The sequence below is a fragment of the Lithobates pipiens genome, unplaced genomic scaffold, assembly GCF_037356315.1.
Source record: "Lithobates pipiens isolate NorthernLeopardFrog02 unplaced genomic scaffold, aLitPip1_a1.2 Scaffold_27, whole genome shotgun sequence".
NCBI classification, from domain to species: Eukaryota; Metazoa; Chordata; class Amphibia; order Anura; family Ranidae; genus Lithobates; species Lithobates pipiens.
The window spans coordinates 146,533,205-146,556,614 of record NW_027507788.1 but is presented as its reverse complement, the minus strand read 5'-3'; the positions used below and the strand labels follow the sequence as shown (position 1 = coordinate 146,556,614).

The window sequence follows — 23,410 nt, the reverse complement described above, 5'->3', positions numbered from 1 at the left end:
ACAGGAGTTGTGTTTTTTTTTTTTTTTTTTTGTAATGCCTGTAGAAGCATGTTAGGTTAATTGAATGTGCAATATATGTAAAGTGATGTGCAAATTAAAGCCGCTGTACAAGTACCTGTAGTACATAAATGTATTCATTGAATTGCATTTAAATATTTCTAGTGCAGGTTTTAAATGACGGAATGGCAAACCACCTTGGAATGTTTTTCTGTCAAATTTGAGTTAGTGGTTTTTAAACCCTTACATATACAATGTCTTGCAAAATTATTCACCCCCTTGCCATTTTTCATGTTTTGTTCCTTCACAACCTGAAATTAACAAGGATTGTTTGAGGATTTGCTTCATTTAATTTACAGAACATGAGCACAACTTTGAAGATGTTTGTTTTTTTAATTGTGAAGCAAACCTACAAAATTTGAGTTTTTAAATGACATGTCTATGCTGTAGTTTGACTTTGTTTTCTCTTTTTCAAGGCTATCTGTCCTGCTGTCGCTTCTTGGATGATAACCAAATCATTACCAGCTCTGGAGACACCACTTGGTAAGTAGAATTTTTCCTTCTTTGAACGGGCTATGGAATTTTTCACTAACGTTTGGGTCCAAAATACAGAAGGTTTCTCTTTTTTTTTTTTTTTTTTTTTTTTTTTATATATTGCCACATCATATAACGGCAGGAAAAGCCCAGCTCCAGGGTTGCTTTGCAAGCTTTCAGGGCTTTTGCCTTGTGCCAATGATATGCCCACCACTAGAAGAATACTAGACATTAGTTGTTACACAACACTCAGAACTCTTTAGTTCCGCCCAGCGGGCAGTCCCTTGGGCTCAACCCTCCAGCCTGCCATGCAGTCATCAGTTTTATTTTGCCTAGTGAACGAGAAGGACCTAGGAACCCTGCGGGCCCATCGGTCCCTGCCTTTTTCTGCAGGAGCTTGACTTTTTGTGCAAGATGATTGATCCTGTGATCTATCAACAGCCGGCTGGGTGACAGGCTGGATACTCTTATCCTTGTAGTCTCCCCAGTCTGGCTATCCAGCATGTGCAGGCCGCAGCTACGCGCTAGGCAGGCCACAATGAAACCTCAGCTCCAGAGGTGGTCGTGAGTTTTTATGCTCCGGGGCATACATATGACCGGGCTACTGATGTCTGCATCACAGTATCCCAGGCCAGCAGCCACCCTGTACTGATCAGTGAGTTGGTCTGTGATGGAATGTCTCCCAGCTCTTTAGGATTGGTAAGTACAGCTCTCCCTGCCTCGGCGGGGCTGAGCAGCTGGGCATTCCCTGGGAGGTCGATTCGGTGGTCCCTCACCTCCCCCTCTTCTCTCCCTGTCCCCCTCTTCTCTCCCCCCCCCCCCATCTGGCGATGCTGCTGAGCGGTGTGTGTCTATGCAGAGGCTCTCACACGGGGGGGGGGGGGGGGGGTTGCGCTCGCTAGCTGTGTTCTGGGTCCTGTTCTTCATGCCCCTGGAAGGTGTCTGTGAGGCTATGCTGATGTCCTGCGCAGCGCTGTGCTCACTGCTATTTTCTCCCTGTACCTCATGGAGCATGCTCTTCTGGGCTTCAGCGGCCATTTTCCTGGTGATTGTTCCTATACAGGACACCGGTGGCCATTTTCTTGAAACCTGAACGCTTTTTTTTTTTTTTTCTAGCGGCAGCATGTGCTCACAGCCATTTTCCCTCTGTTTTATGTCCTTGTGCTGAACGCTGGGCAGCCATTTTCTTGAAGCCTGAGCACACTTCAGAGCTGTTTTAGCACCATTTGCAGCTGCTTCCACCGACACAGCACTGTTTCCTCCGCACCTGGGAGCCAACAGGGACTACAGGCAGTACTTGCTGGATAGCGCAGAATCCTCAGGGTGGCGAGTCCGGCGGGAAAGAGCCAGGCAAATGCAACCGGTTCGCCTGCGGACTGCGCAGTGCCCATGGACACCCTGACGGCGGTCCTCAATTCATTCGTTGCCAAGATGGAGGTGGGAAAAGGGGTGCAACTAAGCGGCCCCTGACCCCCTACTCTGCGGAGAGCTCTGACATGGACTCAGGTCCTGCTGAGACTGGTGACCCATGTTCTGTCTTGTCAGATGACAAGTATTTCATTCATTCAGTGAGGATGAGTCCGGGTCCGTGCGTGACAAATCGCTTGTTGGAGCACTTATCAGAGCTGTGCGTGATACCCTAAAGATTCTGGAGCCAGCAGATCGCTCTGCTGATGTAGCGGCCCCCTTTGGGTCTCTCAAGCCAGCACGTTCACCTAAGGTGTTCCCGTATCTGACTTATTTTGACAAGTTCATTTACAAGGAATGGGGGTCGCCCGCAACTGACCTTTTTGGTCCATAAATCCTTGGCAGTGCGTTACCCCTTTGAGGAAAGCCTTCTCAAGAAGTGGTCGGCTCCTCCGGTCGTGGACCCCCCAGTATCCAGGTTAAATAAAGTAACTACGATCCTGGTAGAGGGGACTCCTGCGTTTAAGGATCCCACGGACAGGAAGGCAGTGGCTCTTTCCATGTTTACGGTTGTGGGGTCAGCCATGCGACCAGTACTGGCATCCACACTTGTGTCGCAGACACTGAATGGGCAAAATTGCTGCACCGCGAGTTGGGTAAGCAACAGGCTACTCCTGTCTGCGTGGAACTAGCAGACCAACTAGTGTAAGGCCTTATGTACGTTTGACGCGGCCCGGGATGCTCTCCCTCTGTTGTCCAGGGCTTCAGTATCAGCAGTAGTGCTGAGGCGCCTGATTTGGTTTAAATGCTGGTCTGCTGACCAGGCATCCAAAAAAAACCCTGACGGATCTTCCCTTCCTTGGCGACCGGCTCTTTGGAGCCTCTTTGGATGACATTATTACAAATGCCACTGGTGGCAAGAGTACCCTACTCCCACAGGCCATGAAGGCTAAGGAGCCACGTCGAAGGCAAGAGCCCTCTTTTTCCGCTCACAAGCGGCGCTTTCGCACGCCCCGAGCTTCGGTTAAATGTCCCCAGCCTGACAGGACGACCACGGAAGGGCAAAAACATCCCTGGAACTACAAGCCTGTGAACAAAAGTGCTAACGCATGAAGGTTTGCCCCCCACCCATGTCTCGGATGGGGGGGTCGCCTTCAGGAGTTTGCAGCCCGGTGGTCCTCTCGTCTATCTGACCAATGAGTCTGCGATCTGATTTCCTCAGGCCACAAGAAGTTTCTCTTGGCCGCCAAACAGATTCTTCCCCTCCAGCATACCCGGCTCGTCGGGAGGCCCTCTTGGGTGGTTGTACTGGTTCCGGAATCGGAATCTTTCCAAGGATTCTACTCAAATCTGTAGTTCCCAAGAAGGAAGGGGGGTATGTCCAATCTTGGGCTTAAAAACCCTCAATCACTTTGTGAAAGTGCAGAGGTTCAGAATGGAATCAGTTCGCTCAGTAGTCGCTGCACTCCGGGACTACCTGGCGTCCTTAGACATCCAGGATGTGTACCTGCCCATATGCCTTCGCCATCAAGTTTCTGCGATTTTTCAGTCTGAGAAGCCCACTACCAGTTTGTGGCTCTTCCTTTAGGTCTGGCATCAGCCCCCCAGTCTTTACCAAGGTATTGGCTCCAGTTTTGGCATTGCTGCAGCAACGTGGGATACCTAGACTGTCCTCCTGAGGGCATCTTCCGCCTCAGTTAGAGGATGTGGCGGTCACCATGGAGACCCTGCAAGAGTTTGGCTGGCTGTTGAACCTAAAGAAGTCAGTGATTGTACCGACCCAGCATCTGGAATACTTGTGCTTTCTGCTGGTCTCCGGGGAAGCGAGAGTTTTTTTTTCTCCCTTCAAATTGCAGACTCTCAGATCTGCAGTAAAACTGCTGAGGAACCACAAGTGGTCGCTCTGCTTTTGCATGCAAGTCCTGGGACTCATGGTAGCCTCCTTCGAGGCAGTACCATATGCCCATTGCCACACCGGAGTCCTGCAGAAGGAGATTTTGACAAAAGGGGACAAATCCCAGTTGTCCCTGGATCGACGTGAGTCCGTCAGATTCACCAATCTGGTGGCTGAGGTCCCCGGTGATTCAGTCCGGGAAGTCGTTCCTACCTTTTGAAGTGGACTGTGATCACAACGGATACCAGCCTATCCGGCTGGGGTGGAGTGATGGGGGTTCAGCCGACTCAGGGCCCCTGGACGGCGGAAGCATCCAAATTGCCGATCAATCTGCTCGAACTAAGAGCGTTCAGGCTGTGCCTCTTCATATGGTCGATTAGACTTCAGGGGTGTCCGATCAGGATCCAGTTAGACAAGAACACAGCGGGGGCATACGTCAATTGTCAAGGGGGAACAAGAAGCTCAGCCACCGCATGGGAGGTTGCTCACGTGCTTCGGTGGGCAGAGCGATACGTACCGGCCCTTTACATCCCGGGAGTGGCGGACTGTCTGAGTCGACAGATGCCCAGTAGAATGGGCGTTGCATCCGAAGGTATTCAAGCTACTGTGCCTGAGGTGAGGCACACCAGATGTGGATCTTCTGGCCTCCCATCTCAATCGGAAGGTGCAGAGATTCGTGTCCAGGACAAGAGATCCGTGGGCAGACGCGCTTAGTGGCTCCATGGGGTCAGTACCAGCTGATCTACGCCTTTCCTCCACTGAAACTGTTACCACGTCTGCTTCCCAGAGTGGAAGTGGAGGGGATCCCAGTAATACTGGCTGCCCCAGATTGGCCTCAGCATCCTTTGTACGCAGACCTAGTGCGCCTCCTAGCGGACCCCCATGGCAACTGCCGTTACGAGAGGACCTTCTGTCTCGTTCCGATTCTCCATCCTGCTTTACCATCGCTGCCTTTAACGGCATGGCTATTGAGAGCCAGGTGTGGAGGAACCGGGGTCTGCCGGTCTCGGTGATTCCAACGATGTTAAGGGCATGGAAATCTTCTCGGAAGATATATCATCGTGCCTGGAAGGCTTTACCATCTCCATGTGTGAGGAGAAAGGGTGGCATCCGTGCTCCAGGATCCTGCTGTTTCTTCGAGGAGTAGACCAGAAATTGGCATTAAGGGGCAAATATCAGCCTTGGCTTTTTATTTTATTTTTTTCAGCGACCCCTGGCATCTGACTCATTGGTGAGTACCTTTTTGTTTAGGGGGTGTGACATTTAGTCCCTCTGGTGCGTCCACAGTTACCCCCGTGGGATTTAAACCTGGTGTGAGCGGCGCTTAAAAAACTGCTGTTTGAAAAGATCAGGGAGATTCCCCTGTTGACTCTTTCCCAGAAAGTGATCTTTTCTAGTGGCCATCACATCGGCCAGGAGGGTTTCGGAACTGGTGGCTTTGTCTTGCAAGTCGCCTTATCTGGTTATCCACAAGGATAAGGTGGTGTTGCGTCCGCAACCGTCTTTTCTACCGAAGGTTGTCTCAGCTTTTCATATCAATGAGGACATTGTATTACCAACTTTGTGTCCTAAGCCGAAAGCACCTTAAGGAAGTGGCCCTTCATGCTCCAGACGTGGTTGGGGCTCTAAAGGTGTATTTGTCTGCCACTGCTCCCTTTCGGAAGTCTGACTCGCTGTTTATTTTGGTGGCTGGTCCAAAGAAAGGCATGGCGGTCTCGTCAGCCATCATTTCCAGGTGGATCAGACAGACCTTGAAGGGGCAGGTGCCCCCCTTTCTGGTCACGGCCCACTCCACAAGGGCAATCGGAACGTCTTGGGCCTTCTGACATCAAGCGTCGGTCGCTCAGGTGTGTAAAGCAGTGACCTGGTCGTCTGTCCACACATGTACCAAGTTCTTCAAGGTAGACGTTAGTGCATCTGCTGGTGCCTGTTTTGGCCGCAAAGTTTTGCTGGTGGCCGTATAGTTGCAATTGCAAATGCAATTTATATTATATTCCTGTTTTTTTTTTTTGTTTTTTTTTTATAAAAACTCAGTACCGTTAAGTTAATGCGCTGTTGCATTACATTCCGCAGTTTGGTGCGGTTGTGGGTAGTCGCTCCTGTTGAGGGTACCCTGGTTTTGTGGTGGATTTCTCCACGCACTGTGTTTTGGTGGATAAAGTTTCACTAGTTCCCACTTGCCATGGTGGATGAAGTTTCTATGTTGTTTTCCCACCCCTCGTTTGGCACTGCTTGGCTGAGAGGAGCTGTCGGTCGGTGAATATAAGAGAAAATAGGATTTTTTGTACTCACCGTAAAATTTTCTCTAATTCAGACTGACACAGCACCTGCCCCTCCTTTTTCTCTGTACATTATACTGCCTGTTGACGTACTGATGACTGCATGGCAGGCTGGGGGTTGTAGCCCAAGGGGCCGCCCCCCTGGGCGGAACTAAGTCCTGAGTGTTGTGTAACAACTGCCTAGTATTCTCCTAGTGGTGGGCATAACAACCCAATGGCTGAGAGGAGCTGTCAGTGAATTGCAGAGAAAAGGATTTTACGGTGAGTACAAAAAATACTATTTTGTCACCCTGGAAAAGCATACCAGTGTGAAAGGGGCCTACCTGCTGTTTGTGCATGCGCTAAAACATCATTTTTGATCAGGCCTTTCCTTTTTATGACTTGCCTCTCTGCTGTATCCTCCTGGACCCACTTATTTTTTAAATGTTTGGCTTACTTTACACAAGTAGCTCTTGTGCACAGTTATAATAGCTGGTGGAATCACCCCTAACCTTACTATCGTGCACTCATGCACAGTGCAGCTTACGACTACCTCATGAGATGCTGTGCATTCTGAGACATTTTTGTATCCCTCGTAATTATCTTAAAATAAAAAAAATCCAATAATTCAAAAAAAATTTCAAATCAAGAACAAAGGTTTGAAAATAAAATATATTGCAGCTAAATTAATAGTGACCAATGTCCAAACTGAAAAGATCACCCGCTGTGTCTGCACTTACTGGACATGTAGTTTAGCACTCTCGTTATTACGTGTTTTCTTTCTGCTTACAGCGCTCTGTGGGACATTGAAACTGGCCAGCAGACGACCACCTTCACTGGACACACTGGGGATGTCATGAGCTTGTCCCTTGCTCCAGATTCCCGGTGCTTTGTGTCTGGGGCCTGTGATGCCTCAGCCAAACTTTGGGACATCCGAGAAGGAATGTGCCGACAGACTTTCACCGGACACGAGTCTGACATAAATGCTATCTGTGTAAGTTTTGTACCTCCAAACCTTTCAGCATACGGCCTGTTGAAATAACAGTCTAGGAATACCTTTTTAGCACCCAGTATATAGACACTGATGGTTATCGGAGGATACGTTTTGGAGGAATTTGCAGTCAGTTATGTTCTAGGTTGGTAAATGACAGTTGAGATTGACTTGCCTAACCATGCTTTTTATTATGGCAGCATTCAGGCCAGGCAATTGGCTGCTAAGCCTGGCACTGCATTTGTGGAGGTGGTTACATACGCTAAGTATTAGATCTGCCCAAATCTTATGAGTTTACTATCTCTGCCTATTTTAGCACTATATGAGCAGCAGTGTGACTTTTTTTTTTTTTTTTTCCTCCTATCCAGTTCTTCCCCAATGGTAATGCTTTTGCCACTGGCTCAGATGACGCCACTTGCAGGCTATTTGACCTCCGTGCAGACCAAGAACTGATGGTCTATTCCCATGACAACATCATCTGTGGCATCACATCAGTAGCATTCTCCAAGAGTGGACGCCTCCTCTTAGCCGGATATGATGATTTTAACTGCAACGTCTGGGACACACTTAAGGCTGACAGAGCAGGTAGCTATGATAAAGGTTTATTTTTGTATGCAGCCTTTTGCTAACAGTGAAGCGATTAACCACCTCCTTATGTTTATAAGATGTGCACCTCAATGGCACACAGAAGGGGTGATGGAGTAGAGCGATGTAGATGAACTGTCTGGGTGCTGAGATACCCTTTGTCGATTGGTACGTTGGGAGCAGACCTTTAGTTGTCACGACTTCCCTGGAAATAGGCCGGATAGATGAAACCTTGGCATCCACACAAGAGGCCCAGGCCCATCTAAGATTCATTGTTATGTACAAGGGAGCAAATGGTGGTCACCGCAGCACCTAGTTGACACGCTGTAGAATGTAATTGAATGAGAGAACAGGCTAGTAGCGCTACTGACCCAGTGTCTAGAGCAGGGGGTCTTAAACTGATGGCCCTCCAGCTGTTGTGGAACTCAAAGTCCCGTCATGCTTGTAACTGTCATCCTTGCAGTGCCTCATGGAACTTGTAGTTTTGCAACAGCTGGACGACTGCCAGTTTGAGACCCCTGCTCTAGAGTGTCAGATTCAATTTTGTCTGGGACTTATCCAACCCTGGCCAAGATGCAAGCCTGCCCATAGTAATTAGATTCTTTTGTAGATGAAATAAAACTGTTGCTGCATCATCAGGTTTCCTCTTTTTAATGAGTAATCCCCATGTGTGGTGTGTTTTTTTTTTTTTTTTTTTTTTTTTTTTTTTAATACAACAGTTTAAGCAATTTTTTCCTCAAAACTGTAATAAAGCTTTTTCTAAGACCCCTTTCACACCAGGGCGTTTTGCAGGCGCTATAGCGTTAGAAATAGCACCTGCAAAACGCCCTAAAGAAGCTGCACCATTGTGTGTAGTGTGAAAGCCCTGAGGGCTTTCAGACTACAGCGGTGCGCTGGCAGGACGTCAGAAAAAGTCCTGCCAGCAGCTTCTTTGGAGCGGTGAAGGAGCGGTGTGTTTACCGCTCCTCCACCGCTGCTGCCCATTGAAATCAATGGGGCAGCGCTGTAATGCCACCGGCAAAACACCGCTATTGCCGGCAGTTTTAACCCTTTCGCGGCCACTAGCGGCGGGTAAAATCGCCCCGCTAGCGGCCGAAATGCGCCGCAAATCCGGCGGTAAAACGCTGCTAAAAATAGCGGCGTTTTACCGACGACGCAAGGTGCGGTGTGGTGTGAAAGTGGTCTAAAAGCTAGAGGAATCAATATCTCAAATGGTTGAAGTGGAGGAGAATAAGCACAGCTTGCATGACTAGCATGTGATTGTTGGTTTGCTTGGGCTGTTACTGGGGCTTTTTAATCTGGAGCTGGGTGTTGGACTGTAATCCTGACGTAACTCTGTTGCTGAGAGATGACTTTGTATACTCATGTAGTGGAGCTGAAAGGTGTTTACTCTCAGGAAGTGTAGATTGGTTAACGACAATGTGTTTTCAGTGAACAAAGCATAATGTTATCTTCTGTACATGATGAGATGAGACTTTTGCAGAGAATAAATGTGACAGCTGACCCCACGGGCCTTACTGTGTAGGTTATCAGAATTTAGACATGTTTGATACCTTTTTACATTGAGGCATGGCCATGTGATTGTATACAGTGTTCTTGACTGATTTTTTTTAAAAACTGCCCATTATGCCCTGTGTCTAAAACTACAATATCTGCAGTGCTGAAGTTCAGGCATTTTATTGTATCTGAATAAGTTGGGCCTTATTCACACCATGGTGCAGAGATGTCAGTTACTCTGCATGCGTTCTGCAAGGGCCCAAAAAAATAATTGTTCTCCATGTGCCCTGTTCACACCACAACAGCAGTATCTCATGCAGAATTTTTTCTGGAACGTGTATGTATGCACTTTTCTGTGCAGGAAAACTGTTGGGACATCAACATTGTGGTGTGAATAGGGCACATCAAAGACCATGCAAATGGATGTAAACGTGTGTGTCTGCAAGCGATATCTGCGTGGTTTTGCCCTTTTTTATTTATTTATTTTTTTCCTGTACGTATGATGTGACCAAAGCCTTAAAGTGGTGTTGCCACCAAAAAATGAAAAGTTGCTTAAAATTCGTTAAAATAAAAAAGAAATTGGCAAAAACATTTTTTACTCCTCTAAATACCTGTTGCTAGGGGGTCCCTCGTAGTCTGCCTTCTTCCTTCACCGGGCTGGTGACATCACTTCCCCTCACGTCGCACATTCACTTGGGACCTGTCACGTGTCCCAGGTGACTGCACGGCGCCCTGCACCACTCGCGCATGTGCAGTGGGTGCCCGGCGGGGAAGTCACAGCCTGGTGCCCACAGTACACATGACAGCGCCGAGAACGGGGTGGGGGGGGGCTTCGTTCCCCCGCAACGCTGGACCCTGGGACAGGTAAGTGGCCGATTATTAAGTCAGCAGCTGCAGTATTTGTAGTTGCTGACTTTTTTTTTTTTTTTTTTTTTAGGGGCACCCCACTTTAAGTCACATTGAATTGATCCCTGTGGAACCAGGCTTTTGGTAGGCTCTTGAAATCTCTCCAGGTTTAATTTAGGATCTGCCCCTTTCTGCGCTTAACCACTTCCTGACAGTCGGCTGTCAGGTACTTTGGAGGGCAGTAGAGGCTCTTGCATTTGATGGTAGAGTAAATGGTGTGAGGGAGATCGAGATTGAATGGGGCAGACCTTAAAGTGGCATTTAACCCAAAAGCAAGCATTTATTATGCAGCTTACCTATTCTTGGATGTCATGGCTGCATTCATTTTATTTTTTAACTTTCTTTTCACCCGGTGATCTGGCCAATTAGTCTATCAACAGAGCAAGCTCTTGCACATGTAGGAGTTAGTTGAGACAAACCATTTACTACTGACAGGTGCTTACACTGATTAACCTTTATGTGAAACCTTTATCCCAAAAGGAAAAATAAGACTTTACTGTAACTGCATAGGTTAGCTGGAGTTTGGCTTCAAATTGTGTCTAAATCTGTTGGTAAATCTAACACTTTAATTTTAAATTAATATGAATTTATTGTTGGCCATTATTGGCACCTTTAGTGCAAGAAAAGCTCAAGAAAAATGCAGTCTCTTGTATCATGTCCAAAGTCTCTAGCCATCTGATACAAGAAATGGTCAGACTGCGGACCTAATACAGGAGATCAATGCAGCTTCACCAGTGCCCATCAGATGCAGCCTGCCTGTGCCCAGATCAGAGGCGCGATTTCCGTGTATCATGGAGATGAGTTGCCTGGCCCGCAGTAACCATATCCCGCCTCCCTGTGATCACATCATGCTGATTCAATGTCCCACCATTGGATTGGTGTGCCATCTGTCACAGGAGGTGGGACATTTTTACTGTGGCCCACGCAATTCAGCTCCATGACACACGGAGATCACTGCTCTGTGGGAGGGAAAAGAGGAGAGAGAACTGGGGCGAGCCAGGATGACACTTCCACGACAGATAGGGCCACGCCCCATTTTTGGCCCCATGATCGGCAATATTTTGATTTCGATGGTGTCCCGAAAGCACAATTTTTGGCAGGTTTTTTTTGTTTTTACGGTCGCCGAAATTGAAGTGCATCCCTAGTTTATAGGAGCCCAGCACCCACTTGTGGTTCATGGTCTTTTATGGTGGGCTATGGCTTGCTGAGTGTTTTGGTCCAGAGTGGGGAATTTTTCCCGTGTGGTGGATCTGGAAAGTAGCTGCGCAGTGGGGGTTTCTGCCTGCACTATGGATGTGAGTGACACCCCAGATTAAGACACCTTAGTGTTTACTTTAACCATTTAAGGTCCGCCCCATAGTTTTACTGCTACAGGGCAGCACATCTGCACTGGATCACTTGTGTGTGTGTGTGTGTGTGTGTGTGTGTGTGTATATAATATATACACACACATGATGTGTAAATCCAGCTTTGCCAGATAGGGAGCACATATGTCACTGTTCAGACACCCGCTGATCATCGGGCAGAAGTCTAAGGCCCCTTTCACACGGGGAGGATCAGTAATGATCTGCCCCGTGATGATCCGCTCGCTCAGCGGGGATCGCTCCGTTGTCCCCGCTGAGCCGGCGGCAGACAGGGCGGTCTCCGCACACTGTGCGGGGACCGCGCTGTCAGCTCTCCGCTCTCCTCTATGGGGATCGGATGAGCACGGACCGTCTGTCCGTGGTCATCAGATCCACTCTGCAGACGGATAGAAAAATAGGATTTTTCCTCCGTCTGCAGAATTGGACAGTAGCGGAGGCGGACAATAGCGGGTGCCTGCGGATGTTCATCCGCAAACACCCCCTATCCCATAGGGATGAATGTGTGTCTGTATTTCATCCGCAAACGGATGGATGAAATACGGATATACTGTCAGCATGTGTGAAAGGGCCTAAGGCAGATCGCCAGTCTGACAGGAGGGAAGGCATGAAACTTGTTCTTCCCCCCTAGTAAAAGCACCTCCCACAGTTTAGAAAAACACTGGTTGTCAAACGGTTAACCCTTTGACTGCCCCCGTTAACCCCTACCCAGCCAGTGTCAGTACATTGATTTCCGCCATTACAAGTATAAAAAAAATCCCATAGTTTGTAGGAGTTATAACTTTTGTGCAAACCAATATACGCTTATTTTGATTTTTTTTTTACCAAAAATATGTAGCAGAGTACATATTGGCCTAAATTTATGAAGAAATAATATATATTATAATTTTCAAAATTGTCAGCCTTTTTTTTTGTTTTATAGCGCAAAAAATAAAAACCACCACGGTGCTCAAATGCCACCAAACAAAAGCTTTATTTGTGGGGAAAAGAGGACATGGTTTTTATTTGGGTACAGTGTCGCATAACTGTGCAATTGTCAGAGTAACGGCCTAGTCATGAAGGGGGTGATTTTCCGAAGATAAAGTGGTTAAAGCTGCTCCTTATAGTCACCGGGAAGATACACACAAGTGTGGGTAAGGTAGAGCAAGAACACCCAGAGGGCTATATTGTGAAATTAGAGGCTTTAAGAAGTATAATTGACCATGCCTCTTAACATTCATCACTGTGATGGGTAAACTTAATGATTAAAGTGGTTGTAAACCCTTACAAACCACTTTGACCTACAGGTAAGCCTAGATTAAGGCTTACCTGTAGGTCCAAGAAATCTCCTAAACCTACACAGTTTAGGAGATATTTGCCGAAAGACAGGCATGTGCCGGAGACAACGGTGATATGCCGCGAGTGGCGGCTCCAATGCGCATGCGCGGGATTGACATCATAAAGCGGAGGTCCACCCTAAAGTGGACCTTCCGCTCATTGTAATCCTCCCCCCCCCCCCCCCCCCCCCTCCGGCGCCACAATTGGCACCTTTCAGGGGGGAGGGGGGTGCAGGTACCTGTACAGTGCAGGTATCTGCGACCACTTCCGGCGTAGATTCTGCAGAAGGTACGCCCCTTTCCGCAGAATCTACGCCCCTTTCCGAAAGTCCCCCGCTGCCTGCTGGGAAACACATGGATCCCAGAGACAGCGGGGACCATCCTTATTGTGCAGCGCGACTCGCGCATGCGCAGTAGGGAAGCGGGAAATGAAGCCAAAAGGCTCCACTTCCTGATTCCCATACCCAAGATGGCGGCGGCAGCACCCGAGAGACTATCGAGATCGGCTTCGGGTGCCGACGTCGCGGGCGCGCTGGGCGGGTAAGTGTCACTATTTTAAAAGTCAGCAGCTGCAGTATTTGTAGCTGCTGGCTTAAAAAAAAAAAAAAAAAAAAGCGGACTCCCGCTTTAAAAGAATTCCCTTAACGCAGTGACAAGAGTCAAATCTAGTATAGTTCACCAATTCTTTAGCTGTGGTTGACTGTTTGTTTTACCTTCAGGCTATAAACATTTGCAGCAGGTATAAAAAAAATACCTTTTCTTGTCAGAAACATTGTGCCTTTGTCATATTCTGTCTCCTGCAGTGAAGATGATTAAATGTAGCCACCCAAGTATAGGAAGTGGTGTTCCCAGTATTACTATCACAGCCATTTTGAAGTACTAATGTGTGTGTGTGTGTATATATATATATATATATATATATATGTGTATATATATATATATATATATATATATATATATATATATATATATATATATATATATATATATATGTGTATGTATATGTATATGTATATATATATATATATATATATATATATATATATATATATATATGTGTATATATATATATATATATATATATATATATAATATATATATTATATATTTATTTTTTTTTATTATTGGAGGGCAAGCTCTACCCACTACAGCCCACTTGCAGGAAACTTCTGGAGGGGGCGAAGATGAGACCAACACCCTGCACAAGAGTTTTTTTTTTTTTTTTTTTTTTTAACAGGAAGCAAACTTTCACACTAAATTACTGCGTAGCTCAGGAAGATGTGTACAGAGCACACAAGGTGCCCTATAGCAGTAAAGCTGCTTATGGGGTGGTCAGCAAGTGGTTAAGAGGAACATGTTAAAGGGGTTGTAAACCCTCAAGGTTTTCCATCCTACTGCATTCTATGCATTAAGGTGAAAAACTCACTCGGCAGCCCCCGTTATACATACCCTGAGCCCTGTGTTTTCCACAATGGGAACAAGCACACCAGCTCCGGCCGGTGTCGCGTGTCCTTATTGAATAGATTAATAGCAGCACAGCCATTGGCTCCTGCTGCTTTCAATCAAATCCAATGATCTGTGGGTGGGAGAGAGTCCTGGTTTCTGTGTTCATAGATGCAAAATCGGGACACGCGAGCGTGCCCCGCACGAGTGTCCCAAAGTAGAGCGCTTCTCCGGGACACTTAAGAGGAGGAGCCAGGAGCGCAGCTGAAGGGATGCCCGAAGAGGAGGATCGGGGCCACTCAAACTAACTGCACAGAGAAGGGGAAGTATGACTTTTTTTTTCTTTTTTTTTTCTTTTTTTTTTTTTTTAAAACCCTGAGCTTTTACAACCCCTTTAAGGCAACCCATTGGTTTCAAATTGGCTGCCAGTGCACCAGAACAGACCTAAAAATTGGATACAGAGCATTTTTTTCTTTTTTTTTTGCCAATGCAGTATACCACCGCGTGGTGCTTTACTGTGTGTTGCAGGGCTATAGTGATACCACTTGCGAAGGCATAGCACAAAATAACAGATTCTCAACCATAGAAATGTATAAAACAAAAATATGTTGAAAATAAGGGTTTCCATTCTATGGGTCATGGTAGTTTTGTTTTTAAATGTGTCCATTCACACGAAGCACTTGCCATATGAAATTATAGCTTAACTGACCAAACAGCCTGGCACAGCAGATAGGTGGGAAGATGTGATGCTGTCATGTGATGTCATTTATGCAGTTCACAAAGTGTAACGTGTACTCGCAGCCTGTTAGTAGATGACCTGACACGGCAGCCAATCAGGAAGATCTGATACTGTCATGTGACAATTGTGGAACTATTGGCTGCAGCTTCAAAGTGTCTGGTAAAGGGCTGTTTGAACACTAAACTCTAGGGACTGTGGCTGTTTCAATTAATTTCAGCTGTCGTTTTTCACATTCCGCCAGACAAAGCTGCAGCCCAGCAGTAGGAAAGCCATGACTTTAGGCATTAAAATCAAGAACAAAATCTGACCCATGCTTTCTTAAGTTAACTGCACTTTGCCATTTCATTTCATCAGGCAAGAGACAAAAGGAACCATCGCTGGTCCATGAACTACAGAAAACTGAGGTCTCCCAGCTTTACTGTTCTTGAGGACGTGCCAGTATGGCTGGCCTAAAAGTAGAATTGCAGCTTCAATATCGCTTCACAAAACACCTTGGTTGGGCAAGGTGGAGAAATGGGCAAATGTCACAATTTCCACCTCATCCAATCAAAGGAAATTTTGTATTGATGGGGGAGAAGCTTTCTTTCATTCTTGAAGCAGATGGGAAGTTGCCCATTCTGCCAGAACAGCATACTGCAAACTAGTTAATGCTACTACAGTATATTACAGTGGCTGCATCGTTCTGTAATGTGAATAGTGTTAACCTAAAAAAAAAAAAATTCCCTTAAAGCATTTTATACAGCACAGTGCTTATGCTGTCATTTGGCCCCCTGTATCACCTGAAATACATGGCTGATCCTGCCTCGCTATACCTTCCCCTCTGTAAATTGACCACGGTTTATCATGGCTGCTGAGTCCTGACACCATGTTCAGTTTACTTGCCTCTGTCATCCGTAGCCCTGCGCAGTGCTCCTGTGTCCTCCTCGCCTGTCAGCTCATACCAGTGCCCCCCTCCCTCCTGGTATAATTTATTGTTACTACAGTCCCCTCTGTTATAATAAATGCTGTGCCCCACTTTGTGTTCTAAAAAATGTCTGGCTGTGTCTCCCAGCTGACGTCAGCAGGGGTTTCTCTGATCCACCCACTTTGCTGTTAGAACTGGAGAGGAGGTGGCTGGTCTCCTGACTGCCGCTTGGCGCTATAAACTAAGGTATTGGCGGATTTTTTTAGAAAACATACAGTGGGGCACAGAATTTATTATAACAGAGGGGATTGTAGGAACAAGTGGCTTAGCAACCACTTTAATTTGCGTGCACTTTGCCCAGCAAACTGTGTTAAGAGATTTTAAAGGAATTTTACTTTAACACACACCTGACATGTTCTAATACCGTAGGGAGAGAGGTTTTATTTTATTTTTTGACAGGTTCACTTAAGGGATGGCATACTCATCCAGGGGATGGTTTGTTCAGGCAGTAAGCTTGTGCAGTGTAATGTTAACCTGAAATGCATTTTATTCTTTCCATTGCAGCTTTAGGACCAGTACTGATGGCTCTCATCACAGAAATGTATACATTGGATAGTTTTTCCACTTCATGTTGTGATTGCACACTGTACATTGTGGGGCTGTTGCACAGTCATTTTTGGAAATGCCAACCTTTCTATGTATGGCCACCTTGTCACTTAGATTTTTCCTTTTTACAAGTAAGGTGCGCGTCCCTCTCAGTTTTTAAAGGTTTTATTAGAATCTGTCAGTGGAGTGAAGGCGTAGATATGTTTTGCGCGTGTTCTCAAAGCGCTAAAACGGGGTAGGATGCATGGAGTGTGGCCTTTTGTCTACTTAAACGTGGTGTGGAATAACTTCCAGCAGTTTGACCAGCTGCAGCAAGCCTTGTGAATTGCCATATTTATCGCCGTATAAGGGGCACTTTTTTTACCCTGGAAATGGAGGGTAAACTGCCTGCGTGTTATACGGCAATGCAGTTTTTTTTTTTTTTTTTTTTTTTTAACCACTCATTGGGAGGGTGTCATCAGGGCTGCCACCCCACCTCTCCTGGCCCTGGGACATCGCTGCCAGTAAACTTTGAAGTTCAGAAAACATTACTGCCAGCCCTTTGTCATATACTGCTCCTCTTTTGTGTCATTCTCAATCTAAAATTAAGCCTCTGAATCCCTCAATTAACGCTGCTTATTGTGGCTGCTCTCCTCTCGCTCCGCCGCCTCCTTGTGTATAGCTTTTGATTGGAAAACGGTCATGTGACCGTCAATGAAAGGGCAGTCACATGATCGTGTCCAGCGTTAATGGAGGTATTTAGAAGCTTTGATTTACAATGAGTGAGACAGGAGGTGCGGTGTATGAGAAGGGGCTGACATTGTGACGTTTTCTCAACCTTAGAGTATGCTGGTAGCGCTGTCCCAGGAGGGCCTGCCAGGTGGGCTGTGCAGTGTTTTTTTTGCTGAAATGTCCCTCTTAAAGTTAAGATGCGTATTATACGACTGTGCTTGTTCTACGCCGATAAATACCATATTTAGTCCATCAAGAATACTCATGCATTTCTAATGCTATAGAGCTCAGCAGACAATGTGTTAATGTCTTAACCTTTTCAGGCCTTGCCAAAGCTAATTTACCATCTTGTTTTCTTTCAAGGTGTCCTTGCTGGTCATGATAACCGTGTAAGTTGCTTGGGAGTGACAGATGATGGGATGGCTGTGGCGACAGGGTCATGGGACAGCTTCCTCAAGATCTGGAACTAAAGTCTGTGAGTATCGGCTACGGCCTTCCACCTCTTCGTAGTATTAATCTGCCATGACATGTTTACTTCCTTCCAACAAGTGGAGTTGAATGTTTAGTAAACAGCACACATTTCTTTAAACTTCAGATTCCTGGCAAATGTAGTTTATCATGAAACCCTTCATTGTCAGCCTTTTATAAATAGTGTAGGCTATGGAGAAGTGCCAGCATTTAACAAATGTTAATCCAGAATAGATTTGCTTATGATTTCACAATGCATACAGTATATTGAAAGCACAAACATAGTGACGGAAGCCATGACTGCTGGCCTAAGTTCCATTAGAACACAGAATGAGTTAAGACCATTACAAGCCTGTATGTGTCTGGGACTGCCTGGGCTGTATCCTTCTACCCAGGACAATCCCTTTTTGTCTATTACTTTGTAACCCCACTTCGTAGGAAGGGAGTTTTTTTTTTTTTTTTTTTTTTTTTTAAATAGACACTTTATTATTCAAACATGTTTCTATACGAACACAATCCTATTACATGTTTAGTAAAAATAATCCATACTCCACACTTGTATATTAAGTGTCGTATAGCAATAACCGGATATTGTATTGTACAGATATCCATATATTCATAAAACTGCAAAATAATACAATTAGAAAAGAAAGAAGAGAAAAGGTAAGGGATTTATGGATTGCAGATCAGCTCTGTAACACTAAGTGCTCATGCACACGGACGTTTTAAAAAACTGGCTGCAAAGCTAGCTCTGATGCCTGGAAAAATCGTCGCTAAAAACGTGATTTTTACCGCGTTTTGCATTGGCGTTTTTGCGCGTTTTTTAGCGTTAGCGTTAAGTAGCGTTTTTAAAGAAACACATCTCTTGGCTATAACACTCAAAAAACAAAGAAAATATGTTGCGCGTTTTCCCGCGTTTTCCCGCGATTCGCGTTTTTACAGCTCTAGCTCCACGCCACGGAATGCACTGGTCCTGGGTTTTTTTTACAGCTTAAAAACGCCTATGCCATTTGCAGCTCAAAAACGCCTAGGTGGGCATGAAGCCATAGACTAACATGGACAGCCGTTTTTAAGCTGCAAAAAAAGCTCAAAAAAGTGGCTGTAAAAACGTCCGTGTGCATGAGGCCTTATTCTGCCAAAAGCTCTTTATTTAGGTTCCCTGACCTATAGTGTAAAATTGCACTGCTCAACATGCATCTGTCACGGATACAAGAGGTGGGGGGAATCCTAACAATGGATGCCTATTTTATTGGCAGCTGTCTAATGGGGGTCCTCTGCTCACTTTGGGGAGCCTTCCTGTTTTAAGGACAGAAAGTAAAGGAAGGCCTCAATAGGACTCATACGGAGTTGAGAAAGGAAAAAAAACATTTTACTTGATGGTCTGAACTAGCCGGTAGCAGGTTTATGGTTGTTACAACTTGGAAATCCTTACCTTTAAAATACTTTGCAGTTTCCCTCTAAAGAGAAGCAGCCATGATGGAAACCTGCAAGCTGCCTATTGCATGCTTGAATTTTGCTTGAATTTTGAGAGCATGGTCTGGTGCTCCAGTCTTTCTTGCTTCAGTGCAAGAAACTGCTTCAGAAACTGCTTTCTTGCTTGAGTGCAAGACCTGCTTCAGAGCCAGGATGGTTTAATATACAAATCTGATGTAGACGTGGGAAACCGTTCAACAGAGGAGATCCAACGGTACTAAAATCTTTGGCCAATGCACAATTTCGTATACCATGCTTTGTCAAGATGTCCATCATTCATATATAATATTGACACCTTGTCCATATTTTTTTTTTTTCCTGGTCATTTATTCCCCATGTAGTAAAGGTAGGATATCCCTGGCACATCTTCCAAAAACAGTTTTGTAGTGGCAGCCCCCTTATATTTATCCCATGAAGCTTCCCCCCCCAGTATGAAGTGGAGTTCAATTTTGTTACACCCTGTAAATTTCACCTCAGCGTAAAAATTGATAACGTTTATTTAACCATTTCCCATGCAAAGATGGGATGTAAACCCCCCCCCCCCCGAAAGTTTCCCTTTTAAAAGGGTAGTTCAAGTCCTCAATCATTTCTGACTTGGTCTCTGCCAGAGGGCATTGGCAGAGTAAGCCATCCCAAGCATGACACTACCTTCCTGGAGTTTGCATGTTCTACCTATGCGGGTACTCCGGTTTCCTCCCACACTCCAAAGGCATGCTGATAGGTTAATTGGATCCTGTCCAAATTGAGGACCTTGAGGGTAGGGACTGATGTGAATGTAAAAGGTATATGTAAAGCGCTGCGTAAATTGATGGCGCTATAGAAGTACCTGAAATGAAGAAAAAAAAATAGTAACTACATAAGCAGTATATTGAAGGAAATCATATTACCCCCACCTTGGTAGCAGAGAATTGTGGGATTTTTTCATTTTCTTCACTACGCTAAACTTTTTTTTTTGTGTGTGTAAAGTATATATTATCAAATTAAAATGTGGTTTTCTTACAGCTGTTGTCTTACAAGTAAAGAGGTAGGATCGGCCCTTCTCCCTTCTGGCTTTGGTCTGCAAAAGCCCAAAAAAAGTGCTTTATTAGAACTCCCAACAGATTTTGGAAGCCAAGACAAATGGCCTGTCTTGGCATCTGTTGTACACAAATGTTAAAGATTGTACTTGGATATAAAACTTTTTTAAACTTGGCTATTTTGGCTTCCATTTTATAAGAATGTTTTTTTTTTTTTTTTTCCCTTCCTCTAGATACCCAGTGGACTTCTCCATGACTGGAAGAGCATTCCAACCTTCGAAATTAAATCATAGCATATCCGATCCAACCATACTAACGTGGACACCCACTTATCCCTACTCCCATACATCAAAGGGCAGAACCTCTCCTCTCATATTTTTTTTTCTGAAACCAAGAGCACAATTATTTGCTATAGGAAGAATTGATTTGTGGTTCTGAAACCAAGAATTGTGCATTCCTTTTGGGACCATTTCATTTTGTTTTTTTTTCTGTTTCTTCAACCCTTTCGTCACCTTCATTTGTCTTGAAGTAATGATACAAAACACTATGCGCAGTACGTTATAACCAAGAAATAGCTGTATTGATAAAGTCCATTTCATGATTGTTGCCTGAAGGTTCTAGAACAGTGTCTGTTTTTTTCTTTAAGTTGGATGTTGATGTTAGTTGCTGTAAAAACTGCAGCAGAACAGATTGTAAGGAAAAAAAAATCAGAACAGTTAACTTTTTTTTTTCCCCTTTTTCTTTTTTTTTTTTTTTCTTTCCCCCCTCTATGGTCCATTAAATGAAGGTGGGATGTGATAGACCTGTGTTTCAGGGCCTTTTAATGCTATAAACTGTCCTTGTCTTGTGAATCTGTTGCAGATACAGAACCATATGAACATTTAAAGAAGCGCATTTGCCATCCACAAGCCCTCCATGTAATGACCATCCTATAGTATGAGGAATAAGTCAATGCCTCACTAGGTTGCTCCAGTAATTGAGTTACTTTTGAGCACCAACTGCTCGGGGGAAATGTAGTAACCCAATGCCTGGAGTGCCTTTCGGTTACCTGTCATCTGAGAGTTATGGCTGTTGGGGAAGCAATGCAACAGATGGCACTTGGGAGCGTTGGAAGGACTTTGTTAAACCATGTACAGTTCTTTATACCACCGATGCCAGTGAACTGTCTTCTGATCTCTATGAATGCATCTACACCACGCCACCTTCTCTTCCTGCACACACAACAAATACACACCACAATATTAGAACTCCTTCAGGGATCAAGAGCATGCTAGATTGTAGAGCAATGTCCAGTTCAGCATATTGAGGGTAACCCAGAGAACTTGTTTCTTTTGTTGGGATACTGAGACAGTTTTTTTTTTTTCCCAGGGCAAAACTGGCGACATTCATATTATCCTATACACACCTATACCGGTTGGTACAGCAAGCTCCTATTTGAGTGCTATGTACTGCTAGATAGGGATCTAGTTTACTTGTTGGTGCTGTATACTGTTGCCAGTTAGGATTTTATATATATATAATTTTTTTTTTTTTGTCCTTCATTGTTCAACCCATGTCATCCTTTATTCATGTAGGCCTGAACCATTAAAACTCAAATCCCCTTGTAAGTTCAGTTAACACTGGGAAACTATTAACAATTTAAGAAAAACAAAAAAGGGTATCTTGCAAGAACACTACCCTGGTCCCATATAGATAGATTAGGAGCAGCCGTGGACAGAAGTACATGTCTGTACTCTTTGGATATACGGTCAGATGTGTATGAAATGATGTACAAATTAATGTTTTTGAAAATAATGATCTTGAACTTTCTAAGTTAAAACTTAATGAAAGCTTTTATTCTTATGTTGGCGGCGGGGTGGGGGGGGGAGGGGGGTGTTTGCCATAGGGATGGGTTTTCCTCTTAAGATTGCATGCTGTAGAGTTGCTTAATAATGTGCAAATAGAGAGTCATTAGATGTTTTTGTTTATTTTTTTTCCTTTTAATGAAAAATAACCTGTTTAAACAGAAAAAAATGAAATGACAATTGCGGTTGTGCTCAATTTTTTTTTATAATCACAGCTACTCTCTCTGTATACGTTTTCGAAAAAAAAAGTTCAGTGCAAAAAATGAGCACTTTGAAGAGTAGCTCAATTTCACTTTTTTTAACAAAAAAAAACATCCTGTTCAAACGATTGCATACAAAAACTAAAAAATCGATTTTTCAGGAAGGGTTGGGAAATGTGAAATTAAACTTTTACCCTGGTTTAAGTTGATGCTTCTCAGCCTGTTCTTGTAGAAAGAGGATCTTGCATCTGATTTTTGTTCTTCCAGGAATAGCTTCCCCTTGCTAATTTTTTTTTTTTTTTTTTTTTCCCCAGGTTTTTTTTCTCTTTGAATTAAGCATTGCCTCTTGACTTTTCTGCAGAGACCTGTACACTGATGCACAGGAACTGACCCCTCTGTTCCGCAGGTCTTTGTATTGAGAGAAGCGGACTATTAATTTTATTAGCTTCTTCCTAATTGTATATGAACGTTACTCAACCTTAGACGTAGACGCTTTTTATTTTTATTTTTTTATTTTTTTCTGTACAAAAAGTGCTGTAATTGTGCGTTAGGCCGGGAACTGGCAGAGAACGAGATGCCCCGCCCACTTCTTGCATAAATTACTCTGTAGAGCTCTCTGCACCCCCTACTCCCTTTCACCTTTTGTATTTAATTTTAAAGTCAGTGTACTACAAGAACGCTGGATGCAAGATAGATACTATATTAAAATGTACTGTTATTTAAGATGTAATAAAGCAGTTTGACATGAGTTTACTCCTTGTCATGGTGTCTCTTATTTAGTCACATGTATTTAAATTGTTTCAGGCATTACCCTTATTTGCTCACCTAACCTTTCACAAATGCATGTCCACGCACACATTTTTATTTTCTTTGCTCTGGAGCAAGAAACTTCCTTTACTACTCCCTGTAATGTCATCACAAGGCTTTCTAGGAGCTTGGTTCATATTAACAGGCACACCCCAGAACTACATCTTCCAAGAACCCATTTCCTACATAGTGTTTACAGGCTCTCGGAAGTCAAAGCAACAGCTTTGTTTTGTTGAGAAAGAAATCCATATATGCATGAGAGGGACAGAGGGGGTGAAAGATGAAGTTTTAACAGCCAGTGCTGGCGATGCTGATCTATATTTTAGCGCACCAAACAGGAATTTTGGAACACATTGGATTTCTGGCAGATCAGTGGGTATTTTCCTGTACACGCCTTTCTAATGGATTCAAACATCAGGAAATATGCACATGTTTGAAAGATGTCCTTTTTCT

General features: G+C 44.6%; 1 protein-coding gene across 4 annotated transcripts in view; it reads left to right on the top strand.

Moving 5' to 3' along the window:
- GNB1 (G protein subunit beta 1) overlaps positions 1-22,903 on the top strand; it is a 115,280-nt gene extending 92,377 nt beyond the window's left edge. For all 4 annotated transcript variants that reach the window (XM_077457637.1, XM_077457639.1, XM_077457638.1 and 1 more), the window contains exons 7-11: positions 474-540; positions 6,883-7,084; positions 7,450-7,666; positions 17,513-17,624; positions 20,340-22,903. In XM_077457637.1, the coding sequence (XP_077313763.1) occupies positions 474-540; positions 6,883-7,084; positions 7,450-7,666; positions 17,513-17,619 (593 nt within the window). In that variant the 3' untranslated portion in view covers positions 17,620-17,624; positions 20,340-22,903. The remainder of the gene's footprint in view (positions 1-473; positions 541-6,882; positions 7,085-7,449; positions 7,667-17,512; positions 17,625-20,339) is intronic.
- The last annotated feature ends 507 nt before the right edge of the window (positions 22,904-23,410 follow it).